Genomic DNA, 19,034 nt, shown 5'->3' with positions numbered 1-19,034 from the left:
ACCGCCTGCCGCCATTATCAGGGGCCAAAGCAGAGGAGACTATGATTTGTCCGTGGCCTCGGGGCTCATGGTGGCTGGGGCTGGACGCACACCCTGCAAGGCTCTAGTTCCTGCCTCCTCCCAGGGTGCAGACCCCCCCCCCAAACTGTCCACATCCCTACACAGACAGCGAATGCCAGTCACACCAGGAAAATGGCCAAGCTCGTTTCCCGTGTGTTACGGACTGATTATGTCCCCGAGGTCTGTAAGTGAAGGCCCTAACCGCCCATGTGGCTGCATTTGGAGATGGGGTCTTCAGGAGGCCATCAGGGTCGCATGAAGTCACTAAGATGAGATCCCGATCCATAAGGTCAGTGGCCTTACGAGAAGAGGAAAAGACACTGGAAGAGCCCTCGCTCTCTGAGTGTGCTCAGAGGAAGGGCCTCACGGTCATGTGAGGACAGGGTGGCCGTCTGCCAGCCAGGAGCAGGGCTCCCACCGGAAACCAAGCCCTGCCACGCTTTGGTCTGGGACGTGCAGCCTCCAGAGCTGTAAGTGCCAGCACTTTGGTATGCAGCCCTAGCAGCCTGCGACACCGTAGGAGGATGCTCTGGGTGGTAGAGGAAGCAGCAGTGAGGTTCTTACTGATCCCCCAGGGAGGCATTGAGCCCCCCATTCTGTACAGCTGCAGAGTGGGACATGGCCCTCCTGATGGGACCGGGAGGCCAGCCAAGCTCAGCTGGATCGTACCCCTATCCGATGGTCTCAGACGGGGCTCGCTGGAACTTGTGCGTTCCCTTACGTGCGTCCCCATCACTTGTTTGCGTGTCTCCCCTGGGTCTACGGAGAGCAGAGCCCCCGAGCATCGGGACCTGTCCTCACAGCTCACCGTCTAACTTTTCTGGACCTGCCATCCCTCTTGAGAAACAGCAAAGCCGGACATGGTGCCTCCCGTGAGCATGACAGCAGCCAGCAAGGCTTTGCCACACGCAGCCGCGTGGCCCATGCGTGTCCAGTGGGCAGACAGCACACTCCCTGCAAACCAGGGGGAATTTGGCTAGTAGACGGGGCATGGCAGGTCACCAAGGAGATGCCTCTTCTCCCTCCGCTCACAGGTCCGAAGGCCCCTGTCCACACAGCTTCCCCCCACCACCTGCCGTGGCCCCGCTTTGGGTGGGGCTGTCCCCCTGGGGGCTCTGGAAGAGGGGTGGCCCGGAGACAAGGCCCGGCCACGGGGCACTTGCTGTCCCAGCAGCCCCCATGAGCTGGCCGGACCACACGGGGACCCCCTTTGGCTGAGACGAGTCCAGGCTGGGGTCTGGACAGACCCTGTGACTCTGTCCTCCACTGCCCCCTTCTGGCGCTCCACCCTCAAGTTCTTAGCCCTCCAGGGTGAGGAAAGCCAGCAAGCGCCCTCAGCCAAGGGCTCGCCCTGGGACGGTGTCTCCGATCACCAGCACGCCCACTCCAGGTGGGTCAGGGAGAGCAGCACCCCCTCCTCAGCCCCGTACGGGAGGGCCGGGGGGTGGTTAACAGGGAGAGACAGCCGTGTTGTCCTCGGACAGGAGCAGCTAGGCCCCTCCTTCCACCCCATGGTGGGGGAGACCGTGCAGACAGACTCTAGCCCCTGCCCACCGAAACAGGATTCAGAAACCACTTCAGAGCCTGGCCAAGGGCATCTCCTGGGGCAGGAGCATGGGCCCCATGCGGCCTGCCAGGTGGGCCCAGGCACGGGGCCTGTGTGGGTCCTACGGCTTTTGGCACGGTATTTGCCCTGTCCCTCCCAGCTGCACTGGCCACCAATCCCCGTTGTCAGAAATCAGAGAAAGCCCCAGCTCTCCTCTCTGGGTCGGATGCAGGGGAGTCCTGGCGCCATGTCTCTGCCCCATACCCAACTTCCAGGGCCACCTGTGACCTTGGGAGTGCCCAGCCTCTTTCCGGGACTCACCCCAGAGGAGACCAAGGCTCAGACAGGCGATGCTGGCCTGAGATCCCGAAGCTCCGTGGGGCAGAGCTGAGTCAGGCCCTTGTTCACCAGCCATGTCCATCACAGGTCTTGAGTCCACCTCAGAGACCACACCGAGGGAGCCTGTCCTCTGCTTGATGCTCTCATTCAGCTGCATGCTCCAGCGCATCCCAGCCTATGGGCATTCAGTTGTCAGCTGTGTCAAAGGCCTGTCCCCCTCCCAGCTGCTCATGGCCCCGTGTCCACCCACCCTCCCCGGGAAAACCTTTCCTGGCCTCTCCTCATGGCATCCCTAGCATCTTTGGCTCCTCTAGGTGATGACCCTCTGAATGTCACGGTGGGTGGAGGGCTCCCCAAGGAGAGGCATGCCCTCACCCCAGCCACCACCTGCCCTGACCCAGCTAGAGGCTGAAGGGGCGCCTGGCTTTCCTCCTCTCTCCTTGCTGGACCCCCATCCCAGACACACCTTCCTCCCCCCATGTCTCAATGCCCAAGGCCACTCTCTACCAAGGCCGGCAGGCTGCATCTGTGTTGGTGGCAGTCATTGGCACTTTCCTATGAATTTCAGACCCGGGGATGTCTCCTGAGGCAGCGTAAGGCTTAAGCCTGACCTCTCACCTGCTGAGGAGCAGGTCAGGAGGAGGTGGTGCTGCCGGGACCTCTTCACTGGGCAGCTGCAGCTTACTGAGCAGCAAGCCGCCTCCCCCCCGTGGCAGGAGGGGAGGGAAGGGGCTGCCGGTGCAGAGCCTCAGGTCAGGGCCCGCTTCCCACCCACTTGCTGTGCCCCAGAGGCACCTCTTCATCTGGCTCCAGGCCCTGGGCCATGCACCTTACTCAGACGGCCTGTGGTGGAGCGCTGCACATGTGAGAACCCACGCACGTCTTGCTCATCGTCCTTAACACGCCCTTTCACGCAGACGGGAGCTGGCTTTGCTTCCAGCCAGCTTGAGGACTCAACAGGAGCCGACCCAGGCAAAGCTGGGACGATCGAAGAGCAGAATGAATGACAGGACATTGGACGGTCACCCAGCGAGTGAGGTGAGGGCCCGCAAGTCCATGTGTCAAAAATAAATGAGCAAATGAATAAATGAAGGCGAAGGGACAGATCTCCTGAGCAGGAGAGCTCCCAGTGACTTACGTGGACGTGCCACCCTCAAGGAGGGAACCCACGCCCCCCTGAGCCCCCAGGCATGCACGGTGCATGGCCTGCTCGGGGCACAGCCTTGGAGGGCCAGGAGGGAGACTGCTCCGGAAACCTGGCAGACCCCACTTGGCCAGGGGCTCAAGGTCACCATCCCAGTGACCAGTCACGTCGATGGCAGGTGCCCTTGACCTGATGGGATGGGCGGGCACTGCGCCCCCAGGGTCTTCCTCCCGAGAACCCGCGATCCCCGTCTGATCACCAGAAATAATCAGACCAGTCCTCACGGAGGGACGCCGCACAGAACACCTGCCCAGGACTCCTCACGAAAACCATCGCAAACCAGGGAAGTCTGAGAAAACGTCGCAGCCTAGAGGAGCCTGGGGAGATGGGGGGGACGTGTCACGTGACGTCCCGGATGGGGTCCACGGACGGGGGCGGGGACGTGAAATCTGAAGGGTGGCCTTTAGCCAACACCAAGGCAGCAACGCACGATGCCCCGCGGCGACAGGAGCCGTTACCCCGCGGGGAGACTGGCTGCAGCGTGCTCCCTAGTAGACCACTTGCTTCAAATTTAGGAAGAAGAAGCCTCTCCCCCACCACCACCAGCAGAGGTCAGAATCTGACCTCCTTCCTGAACTGCCTCCAGAGGCCACGAGAGCCTGGTCAGCAGGGGCTTCTTTTCAAAGTCAGGCCAGGGCCTCCTCTCATTTTCCCGCATCCATGGAGACATCGGTGGTTTGGGGTTTTACTGCTGACGCCCAGGGAGGAAGCTGGCCCCCGGGGCAGTGACTGGAGCCTCGGGGGTGGCATGGTGAGCCAGCTGGAGCTGGGCCTCACGGGGACCCTGGCCCCGGGCCCTCCCAGCCCCGTCCCTCCTGCAGAAGGTGGCCAGGGAGTTACGAGTCCTACGGGGCTGCTGTGGGCATTTCTATGAGCTTCTGTGAGCTGATGTGGGCAAAGCACTACAAGGGACCCTGGGTCGGGGGCGGGGGGGCGGGATGGTAGCAGTGTGTCTTATGACAATGAGGTGACCCAATGAATCCAGACAGGAGAATGGTCAATGGTGGCCTGGGTCTCCCAGGGAGGCTTTGCACCAGGGCCTTGACCCAGGAAGGGCCATGACAAGTGGCAAGGATTTTGCAAAGGGGATTCTAGTGGGGGCGGGGAGGGGCAGGGAGGCTGGGAGGAGGGTACGCCAGGAGAGACGTCTCAGCCAGGGACCAGGGGGCAGAGTTTGGTGATCTCTGTACCCCTGGATGGTAGGTGTGGATGGGCGTCATGGGCCACTGCTTCTGGGTCAGTGTCCCCAGCTGCCCCAGGGTCTCGGGCCCCGCGAGGGCCTGCTGAGCACTGTGGGTGCTCGCCAGATAGATCAGCACACACACACAGGCTGTTGCTTGTGCTGTCGGAGGACACTGCACTGTAGGCTTGGGGACTGGGGGTCAGGAGCCCTGCCACATGTCCCATCATCTGCAGCCACCTGGGCAGGAGCTGGGTGCACGAGGGTGTCTAGGCAGAAGGAACTGAGCTGTTCGAAGCCTCCCGGATTCGCCAGGCCGTGCCCGGAGCACAGCAGGCTTAGTGATGACACCCAGAGTGGGCCATCCTCGGCGGTTCCCGAGCCTGTGCAAGGAGACTGTTTAAACTACTGCCATGTTTCTCTGTCCTTGGGGTGGACCCCTTCACAGCCACTGTTGGTAGAACCGATCGGCAATCGGCAGTTACCTTTATGTGCACAAGGCGATGGTTTCGCCTGGGGACTCAGCGATGGCTTGAAGGCTCCTGTTCCCCAGGGAGCTGCAGGAAGGAGCCTGGACTGGTGTGGGGCTCTGGAAGAGTCTGTGCTGCACGGGGGGTGTGGCTCAGGGGAAGGTAGGGTTCACGCGGTGATAGGGGGCAGTCATGGGCCCGAAGTTCCATCAGCACTAACAGGCGAAATTGGTGCCCAGGCACAGGGGGATGGTTGCTCCGAGCTGAGGTCAGCAGCCCCTTTGGTGGTCTCAGCCCGGTTTGGGCCACGGAGTGGTGGCCTGCTCAGGCTGAGTGCCCACCTCTGCCCCTACGAGCCCTCCCGGGTTCCCGGTGCACCCGACCCAGGCAACAGCGTGCTCGGAGCCCACGCCTGCTACGCCCTCCCGTCCACGTCTAGCCCCCCGTGGGAGGGCTGCTTCCTTGCCGGGTCACCTCAGGGCCCTGCCGCTTTGAACAGCTGTAGCCCGCAGGGGCTCCTTCCAAGTCTGGAGGGCCCCCTCCCTTCCCCAGGCTGTGATCCAAGACGGCAGAGGGTTTCCTGAGGCTAATGGGAGAGGAAATGAGGTGTGCCTTAGGAGTGTCTTGCTAAAATGAGCCGTAAACCTCATCATCCAAAGTGTTCAACGCCCATTGCATTCTGTCTATCATGTCATTCCTTAAATAGGTATGTGTAGGGTGGGGGAGGGGGGCGAGGGGGGTCACCTGGGGAAACTACGGCTGTCTGAATTTGTGACTTGATAATCCAACCTGTTCAGAACACAGAAATTATAAATCCAGATGGGATAGGAAATTGGAGCCAGATTTGGAGAATTCCTTTCATTTAATTTGCCAAAAGTAGCTTTATTTAGGAACATGGCAGCTAATTAATATCAACTTGCTCTTATCCTCCTATAGCTGGTAAAATTTTACCCAGCGGCATTTAGGAACCGATTTTGTAATCCTGTTCTGAATGACTGATTTGTTGATTCTCCAAGAAAGCGGCATCTTTTTACACAAGGATACTGAGGGAGGGAGGCTTCAGTTTTGGTGAATTTGCGATTTGCCAGATTCAAGCCCCGGCCGGTGCTGAACAGCAGACCAACTGTGCACCCCGAGGAGAGTAGGGGTCAGCCGAGCCAAGCCGACATTCCCATGAACTAGCAACCGCAAGCGCTTTGCCCTTGGGGCCACTGCTCCTTGCAAATGGGGCCACTGGAAGGGGTCCACTCGAGGTTGGATTAACAAGCCGTGGGGCACTGTCTGGAAGTGTCGGTGGAGGGCACCCTCCCCTGGGCAGAGTGTTGCGGGGCTCCACCAGCCAGGGGAGATGGGTTCACTGGGAACCAGCATTCCTACTTGACATACTGTCCTTTGCCTTCCCCTTCCTCCCTTCTACCTGTCTTTGCTCTTCCGTCTGGAGGCAGTGAAAGTGGCCGGAGCACCCCCAGCCTCTCGGTGCTCTCAGACAGCAAGCCTCCCCCCTGCACCTACCAGCAGGCGCCTCGCCACTTCCACATCCCAGGTAGGCACCCAGGACGCGTGATTGGGCTTGCCACACAGAGCGTCTGATTGCACAGGATTGCTATGATTCCCAAGCCTCTCGGCGCCCCCAATTCTGAGGGTTTGCACATCCCCCTGCTGGCGTGCGTTGGAGTTTCCCCCAAAGCCACACAAACACCAGGGAGACATTTTTGCTCTCCCGGGAATGTGCTGGAGAGAAGGCGCTGTCTGGCCGGCTGCCCACTCCAGCTGCCTCCCTCCCCGCGCCCCTTGAACTAGGTTCTGGCTTTGGGCTGGGCGACGCTTGGTCTGAGGTGTGGGCCCCGGGCGTCAGTCGCTTGTGAGCCTTTCTGGCCACTTGGAATCTGGCGCCTGACGCTGGCTTTGGAGAAGCAGTGGGGTGGAAACCAGTGTGCTCGCTCATCCTGCCCTTCTCCTCTTCTTTCTCTTCTTTCCCAGACACTGGCGTAAAAGATAACATCTATAGGAAACCCCCTATCTACAAACAGCATGGTACAGTCGGATTTCCTCTGCTGCCGTGTTCCCTGCATGCCTCTTGCACCCCTTGTGCTTCTGGATGCTTCCTTTTGCCGTGTTCCGGTCGGGGATGGGGAGGCACCAGGGGCTGTCTGAATAGTAAGGGCAGGTTCACGAGTGGGCTCCCAGGAGCCTCTGCATCAAAGACTGCGGAGGGCACCTCTGAGTCAGGACGCCTCTGTGTGCTCTAAAGCTGAGGCTCACACACGCCAGTGAGCTTGGGGTGGGAGTCATCACCGACGGCGGGTTTCTGGGGCTTCGGTTATGCCACTTTGAGGGAGGCAGCCGGACTGACGCCAGCCGAGATCCTGAGGGACAAAGGCTTCCTGGACCCCAACCCAACCCAGCCGGAATTTTGGAAAACAGAACCAACCAGAGTTAGTCATTCATTCCTGTGTTTTAGGAATTTCTGAGGAGAGAGTGAATAGCCAGCCTTCAGTCAGAGAGTTTTGTTGCATCAGTGAGTAGGGGCTGGACAGGTCGAGCAGTGAGGGGGTCTCTCAGCCCCTGGTTTCCCTCTCCGAGGGGACCGCCCACCTCCGCTCTGCCTGAGTTGGCCTGGGATAGGTGCACGGGCTGCAGGTGGCCGGAGCCATGGAGCAGGAAGCAGAAGGCTCCAGGTCTCCTTCTGTTTCTTGATGGAATTTCTGGGTGATTTGGGGCATGTGGCTTCACCATCCTGAGCCTCTGTTTCCTCATCTGCAAAATGGGACTGATCCGTCCACCCTGCCCTCTTCACAGGCTGGTTATGAGACCAGATGGAGAAATGAACGTGGAAATATGGTCTAAACTGTGAAGTGCTGCGCACACAATGGGGAGGTGGGAAAAGAAATTCCCATATGTAAAGTTCTTGTCCGGATGTACCCAAAGAAAACAGCCTCATCCCCCGTCCACCACTGCATCACTGTTAGGTGGGATCCTATCAAAGCGTGCTTTCTGTGACTGATAAATCAGTGGTCTGGTTATACAAACAAGACTCTTCTGATTTTTCCTTGAGTCCAGTAGGCTTTGTGCTTATTGCTTTGTGCATTTCTTGCTCTTCCCGAGAAAGAAAGGAATGGGTTAAACTCTCAGGTGCCCAGAAGGCGGTGGCTTTACAGTTCCCTCTCAGCCGGGGAAGCTTGGAGCACAGATGTTCTGGAGGGATCAGAGAGGGCTGGGCCAGTTAGATCCTAGGGCCCTTAGAGATTGTCCAGACCAGCCCCTTGTTGCTACAAGTGGGGAGCAGTTGTGTTGAGTGCTGTCTTACCATCATGGCGCCTGTGTTCACGCCTGCATGGAAAGCTGTGTTTTCTGAACTTGTCACAAGTGGCATTGGCTGACTTGGCATTTTATTAACCTCAAACATGTGGTTAACACCCGTGGCATAAGAGGCGCCAGCCTCTTAGGAAGCAGAAGAGGCAGTGAATCAGATTATGAAATTGCTCAGCGGCTTCTGAACAAGCCAGATCTAAGACAAAGAGCTTCCAACCCTAAGTCCTCTGACCAAATCGTCCAGTGGAGAGACATTTTGTTTTACTGTTATCAGTGTGAATCCTTGCGTTGTTGGTTTTAAAACTGGATGCGAAGGTCCCTCCCATCAAAGGCAAGGGAATTCCTGTAGGACTGAACGCTGGACAAGGACTGAAGCCCATTTACCGTTTCAGAAATCTGGCATACTGATTCTTTTAGCAAATAGACTTTATAGAGTACCTACTCTCCACCCAGCGTCCGGCCGTATTCAAGGGGTAAACGTGAATACAGCCAGTCTCTTTGTGAATGAGAATGGTCCATGGACGGGGGTCTCAGCATGTGTGTGTACTGTCCTTCACCAGGTTTCCTTAGGGAATGCTCCAAAAATAACGTTTGTGTTAGCATGTATTTGGTTTCTGATATATTTGAGATGTTTTGATTTTACAAGATTTCCCCCATCCAGGTGGAGCACATCCTGTCAGAAGTGAGTACATGTGAGCGTGTGTGTGTGAGCATGTGTGTGTGTGAGCATGCATGTGACTGTGAGTGTGTGAGCATGCATGTGCGAGCATGTGTGTGTGAGATCGTGTGTGTGAGCATGCGTGTGACTGTGTGTGAGCATTCATGTGACTGTGAGTGTGTGTGTGACCATGCGTGTGACTGTGTGTGTGAGCATGTGTATGCGATCATGTGTGTGAGAGATCATGTGTGTGACCATGCGTGTGACTATGAGTGCGTGAGCATGTGTGTGCAAGCATGTGTGTGACTGTGTGTGAGCATGCATGTGCAAGCGTGTGTGTGAGATCGTGTGTGTGAGCATGCGTGTGACTGTGTGTGAGATCATGTGTGTGTGAGCATGCATGTGTGAGCATGTGTGTGTGAGAGCATGTGTATATGACCATGCATGTGATTGTGTGTGAGCGTATGTGTGCGAGCATGTGTTTGTGTGAGCATGTGTGTGAAAGCATGTGTGTGAGCATGTGTGTGACTGTGAGCATGCGTGTGGGGGATCATGTGTGTGTGACCATGCGTGTGGCTGTGTGTGTGAGCATACATGTGCAAGCGTGTGTGTGTGTGAGATCGTGTGTGTGTGACCATGTGTGTGAGTGTGTGTGAGCGTGTGTGTGCGAGCATGTGTTTGTGTGAGCATGTGTGTGACCATGCGTGTGACTCTGTGTGTGTGAGCGTGTGTTGCGAGCATGTGTGTGTGTGAGATCGTGTGAGATCATGTGTGTGTGTGTGTGAGCGTGTGTGTGTGTGAGATCATGTGTGTGACCATGCATGTGACTGTGTATGTGAGTGTGTGTGAGAGCATGCATGTGTGAGATCGTGTATGTGTGAGTGGGTGTGAGAGCACATGTGTGTGCGTGAGAACACACCTGTGTGAGCGCATGCATGTGTGAGATAATGCACGTGTGTGAGCGTGTAAGAGCACACGTGTGTGAGAGCGTGTGAGAGCATGCGTGTGTGAGATCATGCATGTGCATGTGCACCCACACACACACTCAGCAAAGTCACCACCCAGTCGTCTCTCGGGGGAGAGACTTGAGAAACCACTACGTTGGCCTCCACCTGTCTCGAGACACTCTGGGTGATGATGTTGCATTACTGGACCATTTAGCTAGTTTAAGACAGTATGCTCAACCAGTTTAAAAAGCATAGTTTTTAATTAATGCATTTACTTTTTGATGCCCTATCTCCGACTCACACACAGTTTTTCTTAATCAGTATCACTCTTTTCTGGTGCTTGCGTCCCATTCCTGTTTGGGGAAGCGAGCTCCAGCGGTGAGCCCACCGGCCCTGTGGTGGGGCGCTGGTGTTGTGGACGAGGGGGGCCCGCGCCCGAGCAGCTGCGGGGAGGGCACCCCTGTTCTGGGGGGCACTCGACAGCTGCCTGCACGTCCCCTGCAGGCCCCCAATGAGGTTGGCACCACTGTGGACGAGGAGCCTGAGGTCCTGGGGTCGAGAAGTGGCCGCTCTGGGACCCAGCGGGTGCTCATCTGCCTGACCCCCGACCTCTGGCCCCTGACCCCTCCGGGCTCACTGTACAGCATTTAGGGCCCAACAGTATGTTTTGTACTCTATTAGTTTCAGCTCTACTTGGTTATGATTTTATGGCTTTTTTTAAAAAATAGAAAGGAAGCAAAAGGCAGTGAGTGGAACATTGAAAACGGTGAGGGCAGGACAAGACAGGAGTGGAAGAGCCCTTTCCTGCAGAGCGGGGGGCCGACATGGGACAGGCGGGGAGTGGCCGGACATGGAGAGCAGATGGGACCGGGGCACCGTGGTGCTCCTGAGCCGTCTGCAGGCGCTCGCGGTGGGGGGTGTCCCAGACTTTGGTGAAGTAGGCGTGGTTCCTGCCATGGCCGCTCTGCGTCTCCACCCTGAGGGTAGGGTCAAGGCTGCCTCGCCATCGGGCTTTGCGGGAGTTGGGTGAGGCCCCGCTGACGTGGGGCGTGGAGCAGGGTCATTCCAGTGGTAGGTCCCCTCGATGGAGCGACGCTCTGCTAGGTTTTAGACTGCTCAAGATGAATTCCAGGGAAGAACAGAACACGTCTCCCCACACCTCCCAGGAAGCTGAGCGTCCAGACTCAGGGACAGGGCTAGCTGTGTCATCTGTAAGCAAAGCACAGCTCTGAGACAGCCATGGGAGTGGGTGCCCGGGCCCCGGACACAGGAGATGGCAGCTCAGCCCCGCACCTGCAGCCACCTGCTAGCAGAGGGGTGCTCGCTCCACCCCCCCCAGGCCAGTCAGCAGACGGGGCCCCGTGGGGCATGCTTGCTATTCCTCCGGTTCCTGGTGTAAGACAGGAGGCAGCCCCTACCCATGTGTCTCCCTGGGATCCCTCCGTGGTGGGGTCAAGTCTCATTTTGGTTTGGGGTCCTGTCTTGGGATGGGAGGAAAGGGAAGGCAGGCAGGCTGTGGGTCCAGAAAGAACATCAGAGGCCAGCCAGTCTCCTGGGGATGCCTCCAACAGAGTTCCCCGGGGCTCTCCCCGGAGGACTCCTTATGGCAGAGACAGTCCAGGCTCAGAGGGCACTGCCTTGTCTGCTGGGACAGACAGTGGGTCATCCTTAATCGGTGTGTCTTCTCCTGACTCTGAAACACAAGCCTGTCCACTTGCCTCAAGGCTGTTCTCTTGTTCATTCCTCATTTTTCAGACCTGGGCTCCCTGGTGTGTTACAGTATCTACATGCATTACCTCATGGGATCCTCGCAACTTGGGGCGGGGGGGGTGGGCGTCATCTGCCCATTTTACAGATCAGGAAACTGAGGCTCAGAGCTGTTCAGGAAGCAGGCATATAATACAAAGTGCCAGACACCTGTGTTTTCCTACCCCTGCTCCCACGTCAGGGCACCCGTCGCGTGTGTTGTGGGCCGACACGTTTGGCCTTTGGAAAGCCCTTGGTGACTGAGTGTGGCTGAGTCGTACACTCCTGGTTGAGCCTTTGCAGAGGAAACTTGCTCAATCCTGGTGGGATGGCTTCCTCATCAGGTGGTGGGGCCATTCCTTGAGCCCTGAGGTGGCTCCACAGCCAGACGCATCTGACCCACCCAGTCACCCACAGCTATGTGAAGTCCTCAAACCCAGGGTGGCCTCTGGGCCCCGTGGCCTGAACTCCAAGGGCTGGGATTTCACATCCCGAAGAGCCCCTTGCTGTCTTTGTACTTGCAAATTTACCCCCGCCGTAGTGGTCCATTTGGGGGCCACCGAGGGCTCATCGGGGGTTAGGGCACACTCACTGACTTTCACTGGTGGACCCAGCCCTGGAGGCTTCTCTGGGTGGGACAGTGGCTATGCTCTGGAGCTTCAAGTCCCCGCTGGCCTAACCATCCCCAGAGCTTGCTGGGCGGCCGCCAAGAGTCATGGCGGATGTGTGGCCAGACCCTCAGGGCTCTGCTGCCCAGCGGCCACAATTGTCCGGGCAACAGGCAAGCCCGGGCCGCTGGGCGTGTGTCCGTCCTGCCCCCGCCTCTGTCCACCATGGCGCCCCTCGCGTAGGCTCGCTGTAAATTTGCCTCCGCCCGTGGAGAGAGCAGGGTTTTTATTTTCACACTGAAAAATCACTGTCTCTCCTGGAAGAAAGAGAAACAGCCATCGGGAGTAACAAAATATCCGTGTATCCAGAACGCTCTTCAACTGTGACCTTATCTTGTCAAGGTCCTGTAGCCCAATCCCCAATTTCCAAGCTCTCGGGCCTGATGTCAGTCTTGTCCTTGGTGGTGCACAAGGCAGGGTGCTCCAAAAGGCTCGAAGGTCCAAGCCCTCCGCAGGTTGCAGGTAAGGAGCCCACCCTTGGCGTGTCCTTACCGTGGCCTCGGTCTCCGTGGCGGGTGGGGAAGGAGCCTGGGGTTTTCCTCTCATTGTTCCATGCATGGGGTCCGTGGCTTAGTACAGGAAGTCCTCAGTTGGGTGCCGAGCACTGTCATATGCCCTTGCGTGATGTACTTGATCGCACTCGCATGGCGATGACCCCACCCCCACCACCAAAACCAAAAAGGCCAGTGGAGGATATAGACACCTGACTTCTCAGCCCCCAATGGCGTTCTTGGCGGACACACTGCGGCAAAGTGAGCTTTTGCTCCTTCCAGTCCACCGAGGTCACCTCTGGCTGTATGTCGTACCTCCTTTACCTCTCTTCGTGGACTTTTCCTGTGGCAGAGCTCACTGACCATTCTGTGTTTCGTGGGCAGCAGGCAGTGAGGGGGACAAACGGGGAGGGGGGACTTTGGAGACAGAGCACCTCGGTTCACATATCAGCCTCTGCCACGCCCCGTGCATGTCATGTCTCTGAGCCTCAGTCTCCCGATCTGTGAATGGGGTGGCGTGGGGATCCGCAGGAGCGCTGGTGAAGCACCCGGCCAGGTCGGACACAGCAGGCCCTGCTGGACCAAACCCTCCTGTTCCTTTAGGGTTAAACTGGGAAAGTAGAGAGTGTGTGCTTCAAAATGCCAAGTGGCTGCATCCAAACACGTGGCGCGATCTCGGCGGCGTGGGGTTGGCTGGAGTTCTAAGACCGCGTCCCTTTGCACCCCTGCTCTTGGTTTTGAAGAACCGTCAGGAGGGAGGGTGCATGGCCGCCGCCCGCGGGGCTCCCGTGGGAGGCTTCTCCGGCGCGTCCGACTCCCCGGCCCCGCGAAGGCTCTCGTGCCGTGGACCTTGGCTTGATACCTTTCCGTTTCTGAGCACGATGGGAAGCGGGAACCGTGGCGGGGACACCCAGATGAGATGGTGTATCTCCTTGACAAGGGGCCCCTTCCCTTCCAGCCGTCAGGCGACCCGATGGACAGGACGGAGCGTTGGAGCAGGATAACAGGAAGGTAACGTGGGGGCAGGTCCGGGCGGGAGCAGCCTTGCCCAGAGGCAGTCTGGCTCGGGGGGGCTCCCCAGCCAAAAGCTCAGCCTCCCTCTCCCACATCCTGCTCCAGAGGGGTCCCACGAGGCCCCACGCGGCAGGGACCGGATTTCAGCGGGGGCCCCGCCCGCCGCCTCCTCCCACCCAGACTAGCACGCCTCCTGCCGCAGTGCTCCTGCCGCACCCCTGTAACCCGGTTACGGCTCTATCACCGAGGCCATGTCTAAGCAAAGAAAAGAAAATTAGTCCAAGGGTATTCTGGAGGCATCTGGGGTGCTGGCTCGAGAACAGGTTGGGCAGGGGGTCCCAGGGAAGGGTCCGAGGGTAGAGTGAGGCTCCAGGGGCCACGCGGCTCGGCGACAAACGCAGCCATGGGGAATGCGTGCAGGCCTGGGTGCGCCTCTCGGGGGGGGTTTGGCCCCCAGAGTTTCCCGCCCTGGCTCCAGGGAGGGCGAGGGCCCCTGGCTTGTCTTTAAGGGAGGGAGCTGTGCATGGAGAGCGCCCACGCCTGGCCCACCCGTGCACCCCCAGGAGAAGCCGCTTGGGCCCCTGACCTCCCTGACCCCACTTCCTCCTCTGTAACGCGGGGCAGCCCCATGCAGATGGCCTCCGCATTCACGTGGCTTTTCTTCTCCCTCAGCAGAAGACCAGCTGGCTGCTTCTCCAGGGGGATACAGACACTAGGACTAACTCTCCAGACCTAGACAGCCAGTCTTTGTCCCACAGTAGCGGGACCGATAGAGACCCTCTCCAAACAATGCAAGGGGACAACTTTTACTCACGTGAGTGGTTCTTTTGAGCAAGGAGCTGTACCTGTGGCATGAGAGGCCTCGCAGCAAGGGGGCCCCACAATCTGGGACCCATCCCCCAGAACTGAGCCTTGCTCGTTAAGAAATCTAAGGAGCAAATCAGGTAGGAGAGCGGACCCCCTTCCCGTGTGAGTTCCCCTGGACATGGTGAGCTCGCGTGTGGCCCGTGGGCACACCGGCGTGTCTCCTAGAATGCTCCAGGGCTGGAGACAGCCCAGAAAGCCAGACTGGCCTCCTGGGTTCTGTTGCAAAGAACATCTCCCGGGCCATCAGGCTGGGAAGCGAGGGGCCCGTTTCCCTCCAGAGCAGCCGCAAGCATGGTCCAGGCGGGTGAGTCCAGACTGGGAGTCGATGACAGGGTACAGCCACCCGGCGCTCGGCCTGAGCAAGGCACCGGGGAGTGGGGACATCCCGTCCGCAGGGAGTGGGGATAAGTGACCGCTGCCCGACTCTGGGGTTCAGGAGGGCTGAATTAGGAGGGATTTTCAGATGCAGGGCAACGCTCCACATAGAGCTCTAGAATTGTACGTTGTGGGTGAGAAGCACGGCCAGCTATGGTGTGATGCCCGCAGGAGACCTGGACGCCGTGCCTGGGTCCCAGCGGGTGGTTTCCTGTGGGCACGTGTGGGGCTGAGCTGGGACACAGAGGTGGACGGGGGTGTGAAGAGGCAGAGCACAGAGGCTGGTGTGGCCATGAGACCGGCCCCAGCTCAAATGCGGGCTCACCCCTGATGGGCCGTGGGACCCTGGGCCATGACCGCCCCGCTGGGCCTCCGTCCCGCCTGTCCGCCTGTCCAGGCCAGTAGAGACCGGAGGAGGTGACACACGTCCGCAGCCGGCGTTCTGCCTGGCCCATGGTAGATGCTCAGCAAAAAGACTGTCATTGTCATCCTCATTCTCGTGACTCTGAACTGTAACTTGTCTTACACATGGAAGGGGCGGCCCGGGCATTGCCGTCTGTTAAAGAAGAGCTCGAAGCAAAGCAAAGGCGCCTTGTTTTGTGTATGATCTTTGCAAGCAGACATCATGGGCCCCCTCTCCCCGTGCCTCTGGCCCCCCGGGGGTGCAGCGCTCTAAATATGGGGCTCTCTGGGCCGGCACACGGGTGGATGCCACCACAGGAAGGCCACGTCAGAGCAGTCTCCCAGAGTGACTCGTCCAAGGTGGTGGCGTGCTCCTCCCAGGGCCGGTGCGGGGAGGACGCGGCGCGCTGCCCATCCCCCCCCCGCCGACAGGTCACGGCGCGGCCCAGCCCAGCAGCTGAGGTCCAGCCCCCGGCCCTTGTCTGCTCCCAGGCACCCACTGCCCTGGGTGCTGCAGGACTTGACCATGGGCCTCGCTGCTCCATGTTCCCTTTGTGCTGATGGCGGTTGGTTTGGAAGGTGGTGGGATCCTGTTGCGCCAGCCCTCCAGCACCCCCGCAGCCCCCCCACGCCTGGGGTGTCGTCGTGTTACCCACGAGGCCCAGGAGCTCTCAGGAAGTGAGTGTCTGGGGACATCAGGGGGTGGCCTTTTCTGGCTTCCCATCCTCCCCTTGCTGGGTGGTGCTAGGACCCCACCTTCGGCTGACCCCGGGATCCCCACTTATGTCCGCAGCCCACCTGCGGGGGGGGCACCCCGTGGGGAGAAGCCTGGCCACAGTACCCCCCCTCCCCGTGCCGTTGACCTGCCCTGTCGCTGGTGCGTGCTACGTTCACCCCGGTGCACTGGCCCCTCGCCTGCGCACGCTGGGACCAGGGGCCCCCGGGCCATCCCGGGAGCCCCATAGGTGGGAGACCCCCCGCGAGGCCCCCAGGCTGTGCATGCTGTTTTGACTGGCCAGTCACACAGTCTGGCTGCAAGGTCTTGTTTTGGCTCCGTCCCCTCGTCCTCATTGTTGTCTCCCCATCACTGGGGCCACGGGCAGCCACAGGCGGGGGTCCCGCTGCTTGTCACCCAGGGCGTACCTGGCCGGCAGGAAGCGCCTCACCTGCGCCAGAATCCCGGCCCTAATGGGGGAGATTCCTCCACCGTAGAAACAACGTGTGTGTGTGCGTGCACGTACGCGTGGCCTTCCCCTTCACGAACGCTTGCTCATGACGATTATGACAGTTCTGTCATTCCTCCGCTTTCTATGGTGTTCCGATGTCGGTTCCGCTGAGCGGGAAACCCACCGTGCACCTGCTGCAACCGTGCCTTTACCTCGCCTGGTTTCCCGACGTGCATGGGCACAGCATCCGGGACCCCAGCTACTGGTCATGCCTCCGTCACGCGTGCCTTGCTGCGTGCCAGCCCGTTGAGAAATTGGGGCGGAATGGGCAGCGCTCCTAAACGGAGGGTTACGTACCCCCTTTCCTCGGGGCTCCTTCCACTCTCCCCGAGTAGCTCCCGAAGTGAGCCCACAGACACCAGTACCATTTGCAAACAACTTTCACTGAGCAGGGCATTTGCACGCGGCCAGGCACGCCCCACCTGCATCCCCGGGACATCCATCTGTAGTGCGCCCAAGGAAGGTAGGATTGTGACACTCAACACAGTGGACGCTCAATAAATGTTTGTTGAATTGAGATGCATTAAATTCAACGGGTATTTATTGAGCACCCACTCTGTGCCAGACGCTGTGTGGGGCGCCAAGGGGGACACCAAGAAGAGACAAGAGCAGCCCCTGCCCCGGAGAAGCGTGCAGGGAGCTGAGAGAGGCAGAGACGCCCACGGGAGCGAGCACCCGCGCATCCCGCCACCGCCCGCCTGGGGCCTCCGAGGGTTGATGGGGCCGGGGACACGTCTCATCCCATTCATGACCCCATCGGCACATCTCACCCGGGGCTGAACCCATCATCCGGTCATTCATCCATCTCTCCACCAGACATTGGTTGAGCACCTACTATGTGCTGGGCACGGTGCTAGGCAGCGGAGAGGCGGAGGCGAGTGTGGCCCAGCCCCCATTCCCCAGAGGAGGAGCAGATGACTGAGCAGCAACGACAAGCCACCCTGTGACACCCTTCTTTCTGGCCCGCTGCCACCTACTCCGAAGAGGGTCTCACTGAAATACACGTGCTATTATAGATGACCGAGACTCTCCTTTGTCCTACACCTTGGGCCTTATAGGGACTCTGTGCATAATGTGCTGTTTCCAACGGGCCCGATTTCTGCAAAGGGAAGGGGTGATGTTGAGTTTTTGTTATGCGAAGAGGGTCTTGAGCTTTATAGGGTGAGACTCACCGTCCCCAGAAGAACATGAGGTGACGTAGGCCCCCTCCCCCATAAGACAAAGGCCCAGCTGGCTGGGGACCCCGCCTAGAGGACTCAGTGACCCCTAGAAAGAGCCCAGGGTTTCTGAGGACACAGGCCCTTCCTAAGGCCCCAGCACAGAGAAGAATGGGGGAGGGGGCCGGGTGGGAAGAGCTCTGCATTGGAAACTGAGGCAGCACAGATGGTGGTCCCAGGGCTTTGGCTTTCGTGTCACCGTCTGTGTGTCCCTCCCTGTGGAGTCTTGTGTTTGATGGGACATGCTTGTCTTTACCTGCTGCCCACCATGGCTGGGGGCCTGGCCTGGGGCCAGGCTCAGGATCGCGGCCCAGGCTCCCTCCCAGCGCTCGCGGGGCGTGAGGCTTGCTCAGAAAGGGCCCGTCCCCTGTCATTCCTCTGGAGTGGTGCCAGAATCTTTCCTGCATTTCCTGCTCCACGAGTCACCGTCATTTGCTGTGTGCTGATCTCTGAGAATACCCGGTGGGCAGCCACGCGCCTGGCTTAGGTCTGCCCCGCGGCCCCGAGGGCTCGACTCCACCAACATCAGGCCTGAAGAAGTACGTCAGTCCCTCTCCTCGTTCACGACAGGCAGGACAAGGCCCGAACCTCACCAGACGCTTCCTGAGCACCTTCTGTGTTACCGCACTGTTGCGGGTGCTGAGGGTCAAGCAGAGGATGACATCCCCTGCCCCGAGGGGCCGGCGTGCTAGTGGGGTGGGGGCTGAGACCAGAACAAAGTTAGGAAGTATGCATCAGTGCCCTGCAGGTAAGGAGGCCAGGAGGTGCTGGGGGCAGTTTTCAGTACAGTCGGGAGAGGAAGACTATCTCAGCAAAAGACTCGACGGGAGTATAGGCTCGAACAGTGAGGACGATCGGGGGCAGCCTGGTGGGTTTGCAGGACGGCGAGGGGGCCTGCGTGGTAGGGGTGAAGGCGGCGATGCGCAGGGTCCTGGAGGACTGGGTCGCCTGGGGAGGACTCCAGCCTGGCGTCCAAATGGCGACGTGGTCCCGGAGGGATCCCAGCAGAGCCCGACCTCGTCTGATACAGGTTTTCGACAGGCCTGAGTGGGGGCAAGAAAGACCATAGGAGGCAATTGCCGTCATCCAGGTTGGGGGACAGTGTGCTGGGAGGTTGTCCTAGAGGGGTTGTCCTAGGGGCATGTCCGGGGGGGACGGTTCCTATGGGGAAGGTGTCCTGGGGCAGCTGTGCTGGGGGAGGTATCTTAAAGGGGTGTCCCGGGGGGTGTCCTCAGGGAGAGTGTCCTATGAGGAGGGTGTCCTGAGGGGTTGCCCTGGAGGGGCATCCTCGGGGGCTGCTAGGGGGAGGTGT

The 19,034-nt window shown here is 59.3% G+C and overlaps 1 protein-coding gene across 1 annotated transcript in view; it reads left to right on the top strand.

The window, feature by feature from the left end:
• Positions 1 to 19,034, top strand: part of ABLIM2 (actin binding LIM protein family member 2) — a 146,453-nt gene that overhangs the window by 102,364 nt on the left and 25,055 nt on the right. Inside the window, exons 12-14 of the mRNA XM_088021245.1 lie at positions 6,241 to 6,342; positions 13,580 to 13,632; positions 14,311 to 14,449. Of these exons, the coding sequence (XP_087877371.1) occupies positions 6,241 to 6,342; positions 13,580 to 13,632; positions 14,311 to 14,449 (294 nt within the window). The remainder of the gene's footprint in view (positions 1 to 6,240; positions 6,343 to 13,579; positions 13,633 to 14,310; positions 14,450 to 19,034) is intronic.

The sequence above is a fragment of the Eumetopias jubatus genome, unplaced genomic scaffold, assembly GCF_037043125.1.
Source record: "Eumetopias jubatus isolate StellerSeaLion01/CBP00866 unplaced genomic scaffold, mEumJub1_p1.0 scaffold_2, whole genome shotgun sequence".
NCBI lineage: Eukaryota > Metazoa > Chordata > Mammalia > Carnivora > Otariidae > Eumetopias > Eumetopias jubatus.
The sequence above is the reverse complement of the archived record's forward strand: the minus strand, read 5'-3'. Positions and strand labels throughout refer to the sequence as shown.